Below are 19,850 nucleotides of genomic sequence, written 5' to 3' on the forward strand. Positions count from 1 at the left end.
AACTCCCTTTGAATGGTAAATGCTAGGATTTTAATCTTAATCTCAACTCTTTGAATAAGATGTCTCTTCTTTGCAGCTTCTTTTTTAATGTTCCTTCATGTCAAGCACAATTATATGCTTTTCTAGTTTATAAATAACTTGAAACTGATATTAAAAAAGTGAGTCCTCTTCTACACCTGAATTGTGATTGTTTGATGTTCTTCAGGGACTTCCAACATATCCTCTTTCACCCACCTTTTATCTGGCTCTTTAACTGTTTAAATTGAGTCACCTAATTTTTACCAGAAAATTTCTTTTTAATACTGGAGTGTGTCTGTCTTTTGAAAAACAATTCGGAATCCTAGGGAATCTTTCAGAATCTGAGAAGTCATTACAGAGTATAAATTAGGCAAGAGAATGGGTGGAAAGAAATGCTCTCTGCATATATCCAGCTACTCTGAATCGCCTTGGATAACTTCCGGGACCAGACTTCAGGCGGTGTTCAAATCTGTCCTCTTAACCACATCTATTTTTTTTATGACCTTACATGTTTGCATACATGTTTGGTGAGAAAGAGAGAGAGAGAGAGAGAGAGAGAGAGAGAGAGAGAGAACGATGACGTGAGGTTCTTCTTGGAACATAGCAGGTGATAAGGAAATAAAACAGGTGTTTGGAAAAGGTGTTCTATGAGAGAAAGGAGAATTCGGTAGTTAATCACCATCATTCAGAGAGCCGACTGGAGGACAAGCTCTGTTGCTATTTCTTCGCTTGCAGCCCGGTTGCACATTTATTTTAAAAAGATTGAATTTCCTGCTCGATGGCTGGTCAGGCTGACCTTTCAAGACTAGTGAATATTTCTTTCTAATATCTCCGTCGCCTTTTTTTTTTTTTTTAAGGTTGACGGGGAAACAGTCTGTTGAAGTGTTGGCTAGGTGAGTTAGACACTCTCAGAAATGAGAAAAGGGGAAGGAAACGGACTTAGAAGCCCGAGAGCAAAGCTGCAGCTCACGGCCTGGGTACCCCTCGGGCCCCTCGCCCCCGGCCCTTGACCCCCGCGGAGACCCCCGGCGGCGGCGTCAATATTCGATCCGCCCTTCGCCAGTGCGTTGCCAGCACGGCCGCGTGGCTAGTGGAAGGGGCTGCGCCGAGGCCGGCTCCCGAGTCCGCGGGGGGCTTCGGAAGGACCTGCTCTGCTCTCGCCCTCTCCCGGGCGGCTCTGCCTGCGGCCGCGCGGCGCCCACCATGCGGAGATCCCCGCGGTTCGCGCCGCTCTGCGCGCTGCTGTGCGCGCTGCCCGGGCTCCTGCGGGCGGCGGCGCCCCGGGGCCCCGCACAGCCCCAGGCTCAGCGGCGCGACCCCCACGACCCTGCCAGGGGCGCCGATTTCGATCACGTCTACAGCGGGGTGGTGAACCTCAGCACTGAGACCATCTACGCCTTCAACTACACTAGCCAGCCCGGCCAGGTAAGAGACTCGCTGCCCTCGCTCGGCTTCCAGGCACTTGGCAGATCTCAGAGCCCGTCGGTCCTTTGGGAATTGACCTCGGGAGACCTCAGGGATCGGGGCCCCTAGTTCTTTCTCATTCAGAGCAATTACTGCCCAGCCAGAGCTGCGGGTTCACCGCAGCCAGCCTCGGGAACAACTCCGCTCCCTTCGGCGCCTCTCCCCGGCCTGGTCGCTGGCATTTCTGGGCTTTACGAGGCTCTATCTGGTTCCCCCGCACAGTCTGCGGGTCCTGACCACCGACTGGGCCTTTATCCGGGAAAGTCTTGATGTGTAGGGTCGCGCGGGGAAAGGACCGCAACTCTCTTCCTAATCTCCAGAGGAGAAAGAAACTCATTTCGTGTGGATGATTCAGCCAGACGCCTGTATTTCATAGCGCATCGGGAAGAGAGCTGCTCAGAATCTAAAATGGGAATGTGTGAGAATGATGCAAGCTGCAGACCTCTGCATTCATAGTCCCTTCCTGTGTTTCTGTACCATTGTCACACGTCTTTGCTTAGAGAAGCCAGAAGACCTGGCCAAAGACATGGGCATTGTAGCCATCCCCTGATCGACTGAGATTTTGATTTTTTTAAAAGACAGATAGTTGTGTGAAAATTCTAGACCTATTTCTAACAAGAATTGAGGTGAGACAGGGGAGGGAATGACTTCCAGCAGCTATCCCTTTGACACATATACTCATTATATAACATAAGAAAAGTGTAAGTAGATTTTTTTTCTTTAATCTGGTACCCTCTGGGGCACAGAGAAAATAGAAAACTCCCCATTGTACCTACCTGTCCCTGGATCTTCTTCCCATACAAACGTCTGTGTATGTATCTCCTACAATGCCAGCATTCCCCAACTCCCCCTGCCCCGCCCTGGAATTCAAGAACTGATTATTGAGATACCATGCTATGCCTCCCTCTCTAACTCTCACTTAGGATGAGAACTTGTTATATCCACCAGACTCGAGAATAATTTTCGAAGACCTTTCAGGGTTTTGATCTTATTTTATTGGCCAAGCTTAACCTGCGCAGGGGCGAACTCTTGGGGTGTCCAGAGACACAGTGCCCAAAAGGGCTGCAGATGAGAGTCTCGCGGAGAGCTTACAGCTAAGTCCTTATATAGGGACGAGCAAGCAAGCATTGAACAGAAGCAGACGTGGCAGTTAGCTATTTGCTAACAGAGACCGCCAGGGGGCCAGGGTGGGATTTCAAAATTCAAAACTAAACAGATTACAATCTGCCTATATTGCACTAAGTAGGGCACTCACATGCTACAGGATGTCTGCTCAGCCTTTGTTTGCATGCTGTTCCTTGTTCCTGTTTTGCTGTGGTCAGGCTATGTTCTCAATTTCCCAAATCTCAACAAACTCAGGGAGCTGGTGACTTCAGGTAGTTCCGAGCTGGAGGGACCAATGTGCCTGCCACCCTCCCAGTCATCTCCCAGCTGTGTGTGCTGAGCAAGGGCTCTGTCTACAGCAGGCACTACAGCCTAAGGGACTGCTCTCCTGCTGCATGCAGCACAACCCTCTCGCCCTGTCCTGTCCTCCTATGACCTTCAGGCTGAAATTGAGCAGAGTGGCCAAGCCTGCAGCCATTCCATTACAGACGAGTGGGAGGGGCAGTTTTTATCCCCCAAGCCCCTGTAATTGACCTCCTTCTGTCCAGTGTGTGGTGGACCAGCTGACAAGCCCCACACAAGCTGTGTTCCTAGACCTGTGATTGGCTCAGAACAAATAAAAGTCTGGAAAACTCCATGACCTCTGGGATGTACTGTCAGCTTCCCCTAAATCATTGGTAAGAAAATTCAAATAATGTGTAAGTTCTAACGTCAGGCTTTAGTGTTTCTTGCCCTTCTGCTTAGAAATAGACTGACTGCCTTTGAACTGTGGTTTGGCCTTTCTGCCCTCACTGTTCTGCCAGCTCCTCCACCACAGCACAGCACAGGCGATACTGTTCGCAGTTGCGGTCACCTGCTTGACTCCGCTAGAGAACCATGAGATGCTGAGAAAAAGGGAAGAAATTTATGAAAAACAAAAAATATTTAAATTTTTCTGAGATTCTGCCCTTTCCAGCTAGCCTATAGGTGTGTTAAAAAGTGTCCTTTATTTTATTAAACAATGGTGATAATTAGTTTTTAAAATATCTTTGCATAGCACAATACAAAGTTGGTTATCTCGGCAGTCCCTAAAATTTTTCTAGTCTGAGGAATGCAGTTGGGAACCGTGGGACTGACAGACAACTTAAGAATTTTAATGCCAGTAAGCAATCATATGAACCAGATATTCTCAACTCTGACAGCTTTCTGAGACCTCTCTGTGATATCCAGATAAGACAGTGGAACCCATTTACTGTGGGAAATCGCTGTCCTCTCCCTCTCGTCAGCATTTCTGTTGATTTCTCCAGAGATGGCACTTTGCCGACCCATCCGTCCCAGTCCTGACTCAGTGACCGTTGACGGCCTCCTCTCTTCTTCGTCCCTTTTGCCCCCTGTTGAACACCAGCGGCCCCTCCCTCCAATACCATGAATGTGGTGCCATTGGATGTAACGAAGTTTTCCTGAAGGTTTGGAGTAATGTAAGGAAAGTGCAGAACATCATTTCTGATTAAATCGGAAATCTAGGCAACACTGTCATAACAACTTACCAGCTATAACCCACCAGGGAAATTTCAAAATGGTGGTACTATTTGGAGGGCCCTGGCTTATCACCGTCTTCTTGGCCATCATCCACCCCAGATGCTAGCTTCTTCCCGCTCTCTAAATTTTGGTTACTCTCTCATGTCAAGCAATTTTACCTCTATCGCCAAGCCCAAACTCACTAGAGGATGCTGGAAAATGCAGGTCTGTAAGTCCAAGAGCAGACACTTGGCCATGAGCAGTTTCCTGTAACCCGAGCAAGTCCCGGAGAGGGCTCCGTCCCTTGAAGGGGCCATTTCCCACCTACCCCTCTTTAGTGCAACAAAGAGTTTGGTTTATAAAAAACAATTATTATAATTGTTGAATTTTAATCTTTTTTCCCTTTTCTCTTCAAATGTTGTTATATTTGCCATTATTTTTCTTCAGTTTGGAAGAGAAAGGCTATTCTAAATTTTTAAGGGAGGAAGCTACGGTGGGAGCCTTCCCTCCTAATCTTTCCTGTCAGCCACTGCATCTCCCATACCAAACTGCTGTCCTGGAGAGCTATTTAGCCAAGCATGTGTCATGCTAATTAGCTGAGCTCAGCACCCGAAAAAGTCACGCAGGCCTTCCAGGCAGACAGTAATGTAAATAGGAAGTTGCCATTAAAAAACCATCACTAAAGAATGGAGTGATTGGTTTGAAGAAGAATAATGAAAATAACAATGAAAGATGCAAGTTAGATAAGATCATGTTTCATTTCATTTTCCTCCTTCGAAGAGGGGTAGATTTGCACTGTGGCACACTGTGGAACACAAGGTGTTCTAAAAACCACAGGGCTGGAGCAGAACTGGAAGGAAATCGCCTTTTTGATTAGGACAAGGGCCACAAAAGCAGGTTTGTTGGAAATGAGAATACTCTTGTACAGACAGGTGGCGGCAATAATCAGGTGTTTGTATTTGAGCTAGGTGGTGATAAGGAGCCTTTAAATAAAAATCTACCCACCCTGCAACAAGATTTTTTTCTCTGAGACTTTCAGTAACAGGATTCATTGTTTGCTATGGAATCAAACAATTCATTGTTTGCCAAATTCACATATTTTAATGTGAAATGTTTCCCTGGAAATAATTCCTTATTTTGTTCATTAAACCGAGGCAATTATCTTTTAAGACACATACTTTTCTATGACCAAGGAACAATCTTTGTCTTTATTAATATCAACCAGCAGTCGTGTACCTAGAACTAGTTATACCAGCCTCTTGGATCCAGATTCAAAAAGCCTAGCCAGTTCTCATGAACAATGGTAACTTCTACCCATATGCATTACTAGTTTGGTAGAAAAATCGAAGGCTGTGATGTGATAGCCTCAGTTCTCCTGGTCCCGTATATATCCTTCCTGTGTTCTCTGTACACTGAGGCAGAGAAGCCGCCTCTGACGTCCTCTTACGGAACCGGACTGGTGCTTGCTGAGGAGAGAATCATCTCATTAATACATTACCTGGTTGGCTGATTACTGTCTCAGCCAGCCCAGGCTGTTATAACAGAATACCATAGTCTGGGGGGGTCTTAAAAAATATTTCTCACCTCAGATCTAGAGGCTGGAAAGTCCTGGATCAAAGTGTCAGCAAGTCCGGCATTGGGTGAGAACTGACTTCCTGGCTCACAGAACAGTGCCTTCTATCTGTGTCTGCACCGGCCCATAGCGTAGGGAGAAACGCAAGCTCTGTCTCATCTCTTAATCTTATAAGGGGCACTACTCTCATCATGAGGGCTCCAACCTTGTGATCTAAGTGCCTTCCAAAGGCCCTGTCTCCAAATACTTTCACACTAGGGATTATGAACAGGGGGGGGGGGGCAATACAAACGTTTATAGCGGTCACTTCCCACATCTTTTTCTGTGGCTCTGAAAATGGAGCATCAACATATCATAAGGGTGTTACGGGCTGACCATACTCCAGTTATGGGTCTGATTTTGTGGAGGACCCATCTTCTCCTGCCTGGATCTGATAACCTTGTGCTAAATTATATAATGGATTCAGTAGGTATGTGCTGTCCAATATGGCAGGCACTGTCCACATGGGGCTATGGAGCACTTGAACTGTGGCTAGTCAAAATGAGATGTGCTGTAAATGTACAACACTTGACAGGTTTTAAGACAGTATTTAAAAAATAGCAAAAAATATATCATTAATATTTTTATTGATTATGTATTATATACTGGATATATTAGGTTAAATAAATATATTAATAAAGTTCACTTTACCTCTTCTACTTTTTTAATGAAAATTTAAAAGCATGTTTGATTCATATTGTATTTTTATTAGACAGCACTTCTCCAAGTACTACAGACTTTTGAGAATTCATTTACCCCAAAGATAGCTTTGTTGGAGGAAATGAGGCTTGAAAAGGTATTAATAAATAAACAAAACTTGGATAGGCAGAAAGAAAGGGGAATAAATCTGCTGTAAACATTGTGTGCAGATTTTTGTGTGGATTTATGTTTTCAACTCACTCGGGTAAATACCAAGGAACTGAATTCCTGGGTCTTGTGGTAAGAGAATGTTTAGTTTTGTAAGGAGCTATCAAACTTGTCTTGCAAAGTGACTGTACCATTTTGCATTCCCAGCAGCAGTGAGTGAAAGTCCCTGTCCCACATTCTCATCTGCACCCGGTTTTGCCAGTGCTTTAGACTTCAGCCATTCCCATAAGTGAAGAGCAATATCACATTGTTTTAGTTTGCAATTTCCCGATGACATGCTGTTGAGCATCTGTTCATGTGCTCATTTGCCAGCCATACATCTTCTTTGGTGAGGTGTCCATTCAAATTTTTAGCCCATTTTTTAATTGCATTGTTTGTTATCTTACTCCTGAGTTTTGAGAGTCCTTTATAGATTTTGGATACCAGTCTTTCATCAGATATAAGTTTTGCAAATATTTTCTCCTTGTCTGTGGCTTATCTTTTTGTCCTCTTAATACTGTTTTTTCCCCCTCACAGAGAAGACATTTTAAAATTTAATGAAGTACTACTTAAGATTTTTCTCATGGGTTATGCCTTTGATACTGTATCTAAGAAGTTGTCACCACCCTGACTGCTGTGACTCAGTAGGTCAGGCGTGGTCCTGCCAAAAGGTTGCTGGTTTGATTCCCAGTCAGGGCACATGGCTGGGTTGCAGGCCAGGTCCCCAGTTGAGGGTGAGTGAGAGGCAGCCACACATTGATGTTTCTCTCTCTCTTTCTCCCTCCTTTCCCCACTCTCTAAAAAATAGACAAAGTCTTTTAAAAATATATATAAAAATATAAAGTTGCCACCAAATCTAAGGACACTTAGATTTTCTCCTATGTTGTTTTTGGAAGTTTTGTAGGTTTGAATTTTACATTTAAGCTTATGATCCATTTTGAGTTTATTTTTGTAAAAGATATAAGGTTCCTGACTAGATTTTTTGTTTTTGAATATGATGTCCAATTGTTCCAGCACATTTGTTAAAAAGGTGACCCCATATTTTTAGTACTTCAGTAGTGTGTATGTGTGTTTGTGTTTACAGGCTAACGTGAACCAAAGAGTTTGAAGCAAGTTCTTACCTGGAGCTCATTGTTCTTATCACTGTTCTCAGCCTTCCCTTCAGCAGCCACCACCTCTGATTTCTACCACTCTTGTTGCTCCTTTTTTCTGTATATCTTATGTCTCTGCTCTTCCCATCCTTTTTATCTTTCAAATCTTTCGGGAATGCTCTCGGCCCATTAAGCTGTTCCTCTTCTATAATTGAGCTCTTCTGGTGGTTGGAGGCCATGCTGCTGGCAAACAGCTTTTGTTCTGCATCTCAGGACATAGGTTTTGTTCCTTACTTCTGATCCAGAGCCATAATGAATAATCTCAGGTACTGGGGATCTGGCTCCCTCTTTTCAAGGTTTTGCTATGGAATTTTAATAGTGCTAATGGGAGAGGATGAAGGATTTTGTTTGTCAAGTCTACTTAGCTACAGAATTGTAACTGGGTTTGCATGTGAGATTTTTTCTGTTCTTTTTTTCCAACATTAAAAGAAACATTTACACTATCCCCTTGAAACCACAAAAGAGGGAACTGTATTTAAATTTAACAGCACACAGTGTTACTGAACAAGAGGTCCGAGGGAGGGGCAATACAATATTTGGCCCACCTAGGGATGCCAAAAACTGCTATACAACAGGGGCCCCTCCCAAAAACAAAATACTAATATCTACTGGGCTCTTCTGTCCGCCGCCAATTGGAAAGACATCTCTCAATGCCAGAGATTTGTGAAAAGGAAACAAAATGTTTATTTAATGCTATTAAGGCCTAATGCCTCCACTAAAATATCAAAGTCCTTTAGGGTATACACCTACACCCACACAGCGCTCCCTTCTCCCACTGTCCCAGCTCCGGATACTGTAAATCAGGAAAAGAGCACGCGTCTGTGTTTCAGGCCGCCTGCACCATCAGCTGTATCACCGTGTTGGCAGGATCTCTGGTTAATCCAGTCATGTGGCACCTTCTCACGGTCCACTGGCAAGAGTTCTTTCTACCAAGTTCCAGTCAAAGTCTCTCCTGCTTTCCAGGCCACGCGGCCAAAGGGGGCACCCCAAAGCCACATGGGCCTCTTCTACCAAAGCTGCAGGGGTTTGCACTCCACCAAAAGCATGTGGCTTTCTTCTTCACCTGGCTGCAGGGATCTCCATTCTGGCAAAGCTGCGTGGTTTTCTCTTTCACCTGGGCAGTTATCGCCTCATGTCCTGGAGCCCATCTTTTCCAAGCTCCCACACAGGCCTTCCCCCTGAGGGGCGCAGTCCCTAGTTACATCCTGGGTTCGAGTCCACTCCCTTCTCCCTGGCTCCAAACTTGGCCACAGCTATTTAACATATCTATGAAACCAGTTAAAGGTTATAGATATGTTAAATAAATAATCATTCCAGAGGTTAGCTGCAAAACATCTTTCAATGGCCCTGGCTCTATTTGTCTCTTGGGGGGGCGGTGAGGACATCTTATATGTCTCTCCAAAATTCCTATACACTTTGAATTCTGGACACCATCCCAAATCTTTTTTTGCCCCCCCCCCCGGCTGCACCCTGTATCAATATGATCTTTTAAATCACCCAATCACTTCTCACATAACAGGAGGGAAAACTAAGAGCAAGTGAAATAAATTACTTGTCCAAAATCATGTAACTAGCTTGAAGAAAAGTCAGGAACATAACTCAGATTCCTGACAATATTTCCTTAGGATATTTGTACTACACCTCTCTCCCTTCCACAGGAGCACCTCTTTAATCAACAAAAGTAAAAATAATTTTAAAGTATCATAGTCATACTTCCACAGTCAGGTTGTCTGACCACGTATGACTCCCTGACAATTACTGAAAACTGAAGCAAGAGGTTTTTCATTTTTGTTTTCCCTCATGCATCATCCAGGCATCCATTTGTCTGTCAAGTCAAGCAAGCAAGGTTGACACTAAGTAAAACTGAGAAGTTGGCAGGTTTTCTTCCGTGTTTCACGGAGCCACAGCTACCCACCAACCGTGATCGTATTCTGACTCCCTGTGGACTAAAAGAGTCAGTCTTCGTCGCTTTTGTGCTTTCTTTTCATCAGGGCTAAGTTCCTTCTTTGTGCCACTCACAGGGCAGCTTGGAGACCTGAGCAACTAGCCTGTAGGTCACTCTAGGACGGCATTAATCCTGAGAACTGGTATTTCTGGATTCCCACGTAAGAGCAATGAAGATAATCCATTGCAAACAGGAATGAATGACTGCTTCTGCCCTTTCTGGACAAAGTGACTCACACTCGGTTAATGAACCTAACTGGAAGCTTGTGTATGCTCCCCAAAATTTAACATGTAAATGCCCATGACTTTGGTTTAGCCTCTCCAATATTTGCAAAAAGGAATCCTGTATTTGTCCCCCCCTCTCTCTATGCTATCTTCACTAGCATGGGAAAATTATGGCTTTCTAAGAGAAAGGCAATGTTTACCTGGGTAATGAAGAGATCAAAAGTGGGAGATAAGGAGAGGGGCAACAGGGTGAAGCCTGGGAGTTAAGAGATGGTTTGAGGAGGTCTGTGGGCAGTGAGGCTCCAAGACAGTTGTGGTATATGAGTGAAGTAGACAGAGAAGGAAAGAGAATGTTGGGTCTAGCAAGATTTTTACCTTCAAGCAACAGAAATCAACGTGCTAATTCAAGCAGAAAAGTGGTTTATTAGTAGGATTTGGGTATCTCACAAATCTGAGTTACTACACTCAGACTATGACTAGAAATCAAAGGACACTAAACTGCAGGAAATTACAGCCACAGCTGGAAAACAGTATGAAAATTTCTCAAAAAATTAGATATGGAGCTGCCATACTACTCAGCAATACCATGTCTGGGTATTTACCCAAAGAAAACAGAAATACTAATTAAAAAGGATAAATGCACCCCTATGTGCACTGCAGCATCATTTACAATAGCCAAGATATGGAAGCAACCTATGTGTCCATCAACAGATGAGTGGATGAAAATGTGGTGCATGGGTATACAATGGGATATCACTCAGCAATAAAAATAAGAATGAAATCTTGCCATTTGTGACAACATTGTCAGACCTAAGCGGTATCATGTTAAATGAAATAAGTCAGAGAAAGACAAATACCATTATGATTTCACTTGTTCATGAAATCTTTAAAAAGTGAATAAACAAAACAAAACAGAAACAAACCCATATATATAGAGATAAAGCTTATGCTTTTCAAAAGGGAGAAGGATGGATGCATGGAGGACAATTTAAAAAAATTAAGACAAATATAAACTACTTGTAGGAATTAAAACAAAGGAAAAATTTATAGCAACAGCCATGCCACAGGAATTGTTTGATTAGGATGTTTCCCCGGGCTTCCCCTCCACTTCCACTGCCATTAACTGTGGTCACTCCTGGACACTATTGCCATGGACTCCAGTGGTGTCACCGTTGCCAGTACCTTCTAAAGAATCCCTTCATCTTTGTATCGTTAATCACCATGAAAATGCCACATGGGAGCATCCAACCGTCTGAGCGTGCAGCATGTACCTGGCCCCTTTGGCATCCACAGGCAGCCTTCCCTCCCACAAAACTCAGGGGAGCAGATTGGAGGAAGCTCTTCTAATACATGTTGAGATTTGGATGCTGGGTAGGTTCCTAAATCAACCCCTCCAAAAGTCCTTACGGACTGGGTTTCTAGGGCATTTGTTCAAAGATAGCTATACAGACTCAGACACAGGTGATAAAACCAAGATGTGGCAGGGAGGAAAACTGGGGTGTTGCAACCTTCTACCTATCCCTATTTCAAGAGGAACATCCAAGATACAGGAAGAAGACGATGGAGAAATAGGTGGAAGTTACACTCACGTCCTTCCAGGTCTCAACTGGAATTACAGCTAAATTATATAACAGTCAACCTGAACAACCAACTGAACAAAAATCTTATAACCGAGGACTTACAGAAGCCACATTGAGACTGGTAGGAAGTGCAGAGACGTGAAAAGTGATGGGCCCACACCCGCATGTGGCAACTGAGAATATGGAGGGATATTTCAGCTACAAAGGTCCCCCCTTGAGGAATGTAGGGTCTCAACCCCATGGCAGGCTCCCCAGCCTGGAGCACCAGAGCCAGGAGAGGCACTCACATGACATCTGGCTGTAAAAGTCAGCAGGGATTCTGTCCGCCAGGGAGAAATGGGAGTAAACTAGAAACCTAGGTGCCCTCTTAAATAGCTAATGCACAAAATCTCATTTTTGGTCACTGAGGCTCTGGCAGAAGGATGGCAGATCACAGTAGTCTGGAGTCATGGGAGGACAGACTAGGCTGTGTGGCCCCAGGGAGGGTGCTGAAGGGACGGCCACCAGGGACCCTGTGCTGAGTCCCTCTCCAACACTGCCCACAGATGCCATGTTTCCTGGGTCGAGCACTCACCTCTGTAGTGCATCCACCTGGAGGACTGCACTAGCCCCACCCTCCTGACTCCCTGTTGCCCCACACTGCCGAGCTCACACCCTGTGGGGGAGTACTGCCTTGGCCTGTGGAGTAGACTTTTTAAAAGAATCCTCACCCAAGAATATGTTTATTGATTTTTAGAGAGAGGAAGGGAGAGAGGAAGAGAGACAGAGAGAGACAATCATTGATACGAGAGAGGAACATCAATCAATTGCATCCCGAATGCACCCCAATTGGGGATCAAACCCACAACGTAGGTATGTGCCCTTACTGGGGAGTGAGCTCACAACCTTTTGGTGCACTGGACAATGCTCCAATCAGCGGGGCCACCCACCCAGGGCTAGTGTAGACTTCCTTGAAGGGATCCTGAGGCCTAGCTCAGGGGGTGTTAGAGACAGAGTTGTGTGGCTCTGGGACAGGGACCATTTCCTTGCCACTGCTTGCGCCAGAGCAGTAGCACCCTGCCCCTCCCTCTCCAACACCAGAGCAGCAGCATTCCACCAACTTCCAACCCCCTCACTCCACCATGAGAGATTCATTAGCTTCACTATCCTCCCAACACCCGGTAGTTTCATCCTGATAAGTTTGTGCTCTGCAATTTTGTCAGTGGACTGTGGCCAGCATGGTCCTTAGGTGCAGAAGATTCTCCAGGAGGTATGGGCAGACTGTGGGAAAAACTCAGTTGTGTGACTCTTGGGTGGGGCCATTTTTTGCTCACACTCCAAACCAGCACCGTTTCTGTGTGGAACCCTCCACTCACAGGGCCATACCTTGGTTTCTATGGTCCTAATAATGCTGACCTCATTCTGATGACACCCTATGACCCCACCCCATCAAAAGGTACCTGGGCACCCAGCAGGTAGCAGCTGACCTTGGTGTACCCTGAGACTGTTGCTGAGTGGCCACAGAACCAGCACAGGCATGGAATCTGAATCTATTATCACTCTGGTGAACACCACTTACCCCTACCTGGTGACTCATTGAGAACCTACCTCATGCCTCTCACATTTCACCGAAAGCTCTTCAGTGAGTGAGCCTAATAGACAGCTAACAGGTGGAAGTGGATTTAGAGACATTTGTGTCTTTTGCTGACCTACTCCCAGCTCCCAGTGCTAGTGGAAATCAGCCTTGGTACACAACTTAGCCCTTCCCATGCCTATCAAAGGCAGCCATAAACTGTGGCTCACTTTGTAGCTCCAAAGAGATAGCCCAGGGCTAGTCACAAGCAGTGCCTGACATTGACCCACACTGGAGTCCTCTCAAGCGGCACCAAAACCAGCACACCCAGTGGTGGGATTTAGACCACATCAGAGCACAACCCAATTAGCTCCATAAACACCATACCCAAAGGGAGATCTTGGCAAGCAGTAGACCCTGATGAGGTGAATTCCGCTTCATAGATTCAGCCCTACACAGCAGTACACACATTGTAGCCAGAGTCCATCTTCATAGCCAGCTGGAAGGGCAACTCTACCCACAGACAGACCAATCAAGACTTGAGCTATCAAGACCCACCTGCAAAAGGAGGGCTCACAAAACTGACACAAAGGACATTCCTGGAGCACCTAGCTCAGGTAATCAGGGAGATTCTGCCACTGAGCCTCACAAGACACCTACTGCATAAGCAATCCTACCAAGGCTGGGAGGCATAACAGATCTATCTCATACAGAAAAAAATTCAGAGAGTCAGGCAAAATGAGGAGACAAAGAAACATGCCCCCAATGAAAAAGAAAAAAAAATCCTCAGGAAAAAATAACAGTAAATGAAATGGAAGCAAGTGAGCTACCACATACAGAGTTCAAAACAACGGTTATAAGAATGCTCAAGGTATTTAGTGAGAACTTCAACAAAGAGCAAGAAAAAAAAAAGACATATAAATCACTAAAAAGAACCAGTCAGAAATGAAGAATATAATATCCAATATGAAGACTACACTAGAAGGAATCAACAACAGGCTAGATGAAGCAGAGATCAAATGAGTAATTTGGAAAACAATGTAGAAGAAAACACCCAATCAGAGCAGTAAAAAGAAAACAGATTTTAAAAATGAGGAGAGTCTCAGGAACCTTTGGGACCATATCAAGCACAATGACATCCACATTGTAAGGGTACCAGAAGGAGAACGGAAAGATCAAGATATCAAGAAACTGTTTGAAGAGCCCTACCTGGTATAGATCAGTGGATTAAGTGCCAGCCTGTGAACCAGAGAGTCGCCAGTCTGATTTCTAGTCAGGGCACATGCCTGGATTGTGGGCTGGGTCCCTGATTGGAGGCATGTGAGAGGCAACCACATGTGGAATGCCCTGTCCCATAGAGCTCTCCCAGCCACCTCAGATGAGAATGGGTCGTCCTAGACACAATCTGTTGTTCTAGTAGGAAAGAGGTGGCAATTCCCTCTAGTGGATAATGCCCCAAGCCCTTCTCCAAAACAGCTTTTATTGGGATCGGTAAGTGCAGGAATATACAACATATGTGCATAGCTCATCAATCAGTGTCCAAAGGCTAGTTATAAAAAACCGATATCATCTACATATGACAACTGAAGAAACAGAGATCTGCCTTAGGTCAAGGTTTGCTAGACATGCTGGTGCCAGATGGTTGTTAAGCCATATTTCCTAAGATAAGGAGTTCACGCCTTATGCTTTGAACTTAAACATCTGGTTTACACAAACAGGGCTATAACAAAGCAAAGCAAGCTTCAAAGGACACAATGTATACTTCAGGCCTGATTTCTGATGGGAACCCTTGGTGTTAGTATCAGGTTGTGCCTGCCACCAGCATTCCCAGTTTTCTGGTTGAGACTTATAAGCAAGGCCTTACTCACATGGGGCTACAGTCTCCAAAACCACATAAAATGGTCCTTAACAACCACACATTGATACATCACTCCTTTTCATTGTCCCTCCCTTCCCCTCTCTCTAAAAATAAATAAATAAAATCTTTAAAAAATAAAATAGTAAAAGAGAAACTATTTGAAGAAATAATGGCTGAAAACTTTCCTAACCTGGTGAAGGAAAAAGACATACATGTCCAAGAAGCACAGAGAGTCCCAAGCAAGATGAACTCAAAGTTACCCACACATCATAATTAAAATGGCAAAGGTTAAAGACAAAGAGAGAATCTTAAAAGCAAGAGAAAGACAGTTATCCAGAAGAGACCTTCCCATAAGACTGTCAACTGATTTCTCAACAGCAACTTTGCTGTATAGAAGAAATTGGCACTAAATATTTAAGTGATTGGCACAGACCAATAATTAAGACTACTCTACCCAACAAGGGTAGCATTTAAAATCAGAGCAGAAATAAAGAGCTTTTCAGACTAGAAAAAGATAAAGGAGTTCATCACCACCAAAACACTATTACAAGAAATGTTAAAGGGTCTTCATGAAGAAGAAGAAGAAGAAGAATCAACATATTTATAAGAAATAAAATGTACCTCTTAATAATTACTTTAAATGTTTCAAGAAAAATATAGGGTAGCTGAATAAGTAAGAAAATAAGACTTTGCTTTCTATATGCTTTCTATAAGAGACACACTTTAGAACAAAAGATATGCACAGACTGGAAGTAAGGGTTTGGAAAAATATATTTAATGCAAATGCAAATTTTTTCAAAAGCTGGGATAGCAGTACTTGTATCAGATAAAATAGACTTTTAGAAAGGCTATAAGAGACAAAGAAGGACAATATGTAATGATAAAGGGAGCAATCCAAAATGTTTATAACCCTTGTAAACATTTATGCAACAACATAGGAGCACCTAAACATATAAAGCAAATTTTGATGGACATAAAGGGGGGAGATTGACAGAAATACAGTAATAGTAGGGGATTTTAAAATTCCATCCACATCAATGAATAGATCTTTGAAACAGAAAATCAACAAGGAAACAGTGGTTTTAAATGACGCACTAGATCAGATGGATTTAACTGATATCTTCAGAGTTTTCACTCCAAAGAAGTAGAGTATGCATTCTTTTCAAGTGCACTTGGAACATTTCCTAGGACAGACTGAAATCATATCGAGCATCTTCTCTGAACACAATGGTATGAAAATAGAAATCGATTACAGGAAAGAAACTGAAAAACACGAAAACATATGGAAAAAGAAAGTCGTAATAGCATATGACTGAACAATAAATTGCTAAATAGTGAGATCAAGGGAGAAATCAAAACTTACCTTAAGACAAATGAAAATGAACGCTCAACAACCCAAAATCTATGGGACACAGTGAGAGCAGTCCTAAGAGGGAAATTCATAGCAATACAGGCCTGCCTCAAGAAGCAAGAAAAATCTCAAATAAACAATCTAACCTTATACCTAAAGGAAATGAAGAAAAGTAACACCAGGATAAAACCAAAAGTGAGTAGAAGAAAAGAAATAATGAAGATCAGTATGAAAATAAAGGGAAGAGTCTAAAATGACAATAAAAAAATCAATGAAACTGAGAGCTGGCTCATAAAAGAGCAACAAGATTGATAGACTGACTCATGGTGGGGGGGGGTGGGGAGAGAGAAGATCCAAATAAACAAAATCAGAAATGAAAGAGAAGTGACATCTGACACCACAGAAATGCAAAAGATTATAAGAAAGTATTACAAACAACCATATGCCAACAAATTGGACGATCTGGAAGAAATGGATAAATTCTTAGAAACATAAATCTTTCAAACTGAATCAAGAAGAAAAAATCTGAATAGACTGATTAAAACTAATGAAATCAAAACAGTAATCAAAAACTCTCAGCCAGTAAAAGGTCTGAACCAAATGGCTTCACGGGTGAATATCTTCTTTCAAAGAAGAACTGTCACCTATCCTGAAAATATTCCAAAAAATTTAAGAGGAGGGTAGACCCCCAAGCTCATTTTACAATGCCAGTATTATCCCAATTCAAAAACCAGATAAAGACACTACAAAAGAAAATTATAGGCCAATATTGCTGATGAACATAGATGCTAAAATCTTCAATAGCCCTGACCCATGTGGCTCAGTTGGTCAAGCATCATCCTGCAACAGATCCCAGTTTGATTCCCAGTCAGGGAACGTGCCTGGGTTATGGGTTTGGTCCCCAGTTAGGGTGCATACAAGAAGCAACCAATCAATGTTTCTCTCTCACATTAACGTTTCTCACCTTCTTTTTCTCCCTCCCTTTCCATCTCTCTAAAAGTAAATAATAAAATAAAAACCTTAAAAATCCTCAATAAAATGTTAGCAAACTGGATCTAGCAATACATTTAAAAAGTCATACACTGTGGTCAAGTGGAATTTATTCCTATGATTCAAGGTTGGTACAATATTTGTAAATCAATTGGTGTAAAACACCACATAATGAAAAATAAAATGAAAAATAAAAATTGTATAATCATATCAATAAATGCAGAAAAAGCATTTGACAAAATCCAACATTAATATCTGATAAAAACTCTCAGCAAAGTGGGAATAGAGGGAACATACCTAAATGCAACAAAAGCCATATATGACCAACCCACTGCCAGCATAGTGCTCAATGGAGAAAAACTAAAAGTATTTCCCTTAAGATGAGGAATAAGAAAGGGATGTTTGCTTTCACCACTCTTATTCAACATAGTACTGAAGTCCTAGACACAGCAGTCAGACAAGAAGAAATAAAAGGCATCCAAATTAGAAAGGAAGAAGTAAAACTGTCATTATTTGCAGATGACATGATACTGCCAAGGGTGTCCAACCCACGGCCTGTGGGCTGCATGCAGCCCAAAATGACTATAAGTGTGGCCCAACACAAAATCATAAGTTTACATAAAAACTTTTTTTTCGCTCGTCAGTTTTCATTAGTGTTTATGTATTTAATGTGTGGCCCAAGACAACTCTTCTTCCAATGTGTCCCAGAGATGCCAAAAGGTTGGACACCCATGCTAGAGAACCCTAAAGATTCCATCAAAAACTACTAGAACTGATACATGAAAACTGCAAATTAAAACAAGGAGATATTAACTCACACCTGTTAGAATGGCTATTGCCCACAAATGACTAGTATTGATGAAGATGTGGAGAAAAGGGAACCCTTGCCCACTGTTGGAAGGAATGCACATTGATGCAGCCACTATTGAAAATAGTAAGAAGGGAGCACTTCCGCCAAGATGGAGGCATAGGTGGAAGCACTTCACCTTCTCACACAACCAAGTTTAAAAACAACAAAGTTTTAGCAACAAAAACTCAGCCAAACAACAGAAAATTGAACTACACGGAAGTCTGACAATGAACCCTTCAGCCAAACCGGTAAGAGGAGCAGAGCCAGCAGCAGAGAGGGGTCGGGCAGGAAAGATCCACCGGACCTACCTGGGCGTGCAACCCAGGTGCGCCAGCAGCCATGGGCAGATCCCAGGTGTGGAGAAGCGGGCAGACCCACTAAGGGTGCAAGGCGGCAGACCTACTGAGGGTGGACCGTGGTCACACATTCGCATGCAGATAAACTGGTGAAGGAGCTAGTGGTGGTGAGACAGACTGAGCAGACCCCAGAGGCGGAAAGCAGCAGAGAGAACTGCCATTGTCCCTCCCTGACCCCACCCTCACATACAGTGTCACAAACCAGTGACTTGGGTGGCCCCACCCTAGTGAACAACTAAGGCTCCACTCCTCATATGTAACCGGCACAAACAGATAAAAATATGGCTCAAGAACAACTCAGAGCCCCAGAGCCAATAAATCTAAGCGATGAAGAAATAGCAAAACTTGCAGATGCACAGTTCAAAACACTGGTGATCAGGATGCTCACAGAATTGGTTGAGTTTAGTCACAAATTAGAGGAACATATGGAAGCTAAACTAATTGAAATGAAGGGAAATGCACAGGAAACCAATAGTAATGGAAAGGAAACTGGGACTCAGATCAAAGGAGTGGACCAGAAGGAGGAAAAAAATGACCAAACAGAAAAGGATGAAGAAGCAAGAATTCAAAAAAATGAGGAGAAGCTTAGGAACCTTCAGGACATCTTTAAACGTTCCAACATCCAAATTATAGGGGTACCAGAAGGGGAAGAGGAACAGCCACCAGTGGAAAACTTATTTGAACAAATAATAAAGGAGAACTTCCTCAATCTGGCAAAGGAAATAGACTTCCAGGAAATCCAGCAAGTTCAAAGAGTCCCAAAGAAGTTGGACCCAAGAAGGAACACACCAAGGCACATCATCCTTACATTACCCAAGATTAAAATGAAGAACAGAATCCTAGAAGCAGCAAGAGATAAGGGGATAGTCACCTACAAAGGAGTTCCCATCAGACTGTCAGCGGATCTCTCAAAAGAGACCTTACAGGCGAGAAGGGGCTGGAAAGAAGTATTCTAAGTCATGAAATCCAAAGACCTACATCCAGGATTGCTCTATCTAGCAAAGCTTTCATTTAGAATGGAAGGGCAGATAAAGTGCTCTTCAGATAAGATCAAATTCAAGGAGTTCATCATCACCAAGCCCTTATTATATGAAATGTTAAAGGGACTTATCTAAGAAAAGGAAGATAAAAAAGATGAACAGTGAAAGGACAGCAAACTCACAGTTATTAACAATCACACCTAAAACAAAAGCAAACTCAAAGGACAGCTAGATCAGGAGTGAACCATAGAAATGAAGATCATATGGAGGATTAGCAATAGGGGAGTGGGAGAAGGAGAAGGGGGGAGAAGGTACAGAAAATATGTAGCATAGACGGTAGGTAGAAAATAGATGGGGGGAGGGCAAGAATAGTATGGGAAATATAGAATCTAAAGAACTTTAGACACGTGGTCATACTAAAGGGAGGAATTGTGGAGGAGGGTGTGTGCAGAGTGGAGGGGAATGAAGGGGG

The 19,850-nt window shown here is 43.3% G+C and overlaps 1 protein-coding gene across 2 annotated transcripts in view; it reads left to right on the forward strand.

Moving 5' to 3' along the window:
• Window positions 1-639: 639 nt before the first annotated feature.
• The window catches only part of SIDT1 (SID1 transmembrane family member 1), a 103,809-nt gene continuing 84,598 nt past the window's right edge, over window positions 640-19,850 (forward strand). For both annotated transcript variants that reach the window (XR_008391145.1, XM_053663140.1), the window contains exon 1: window positions 640-1,443. Coding sequence is in view for 1 of the 2 variants with exons in the window: in XM_053663140.1 (XP_053519115.1) it covers window positions 1,222-1,443 (222 nt within the window). In the remaining variant the exon portion in view is untranslated. The remainder of the gene's footprint in view (window positions 1,444-19,850) is intronic.

Source organism: Artibeus jamaicensis, unplaced genomic scaffold (genome assembly GCF_021234435.1).
Source record: "Artibeus jamaicensis isolate MK-2021 breed Jamaican fruit bat unplaced genomic scaffold, CSHL_Jam_final contig_3126, whole genome shotgun sequence".
NCBI lineage: Eukaryota > Metazoa > Chordata > Mammalia > Chiroptera > Phyllostomidae > Artibeus > Artibeus jamaicensis.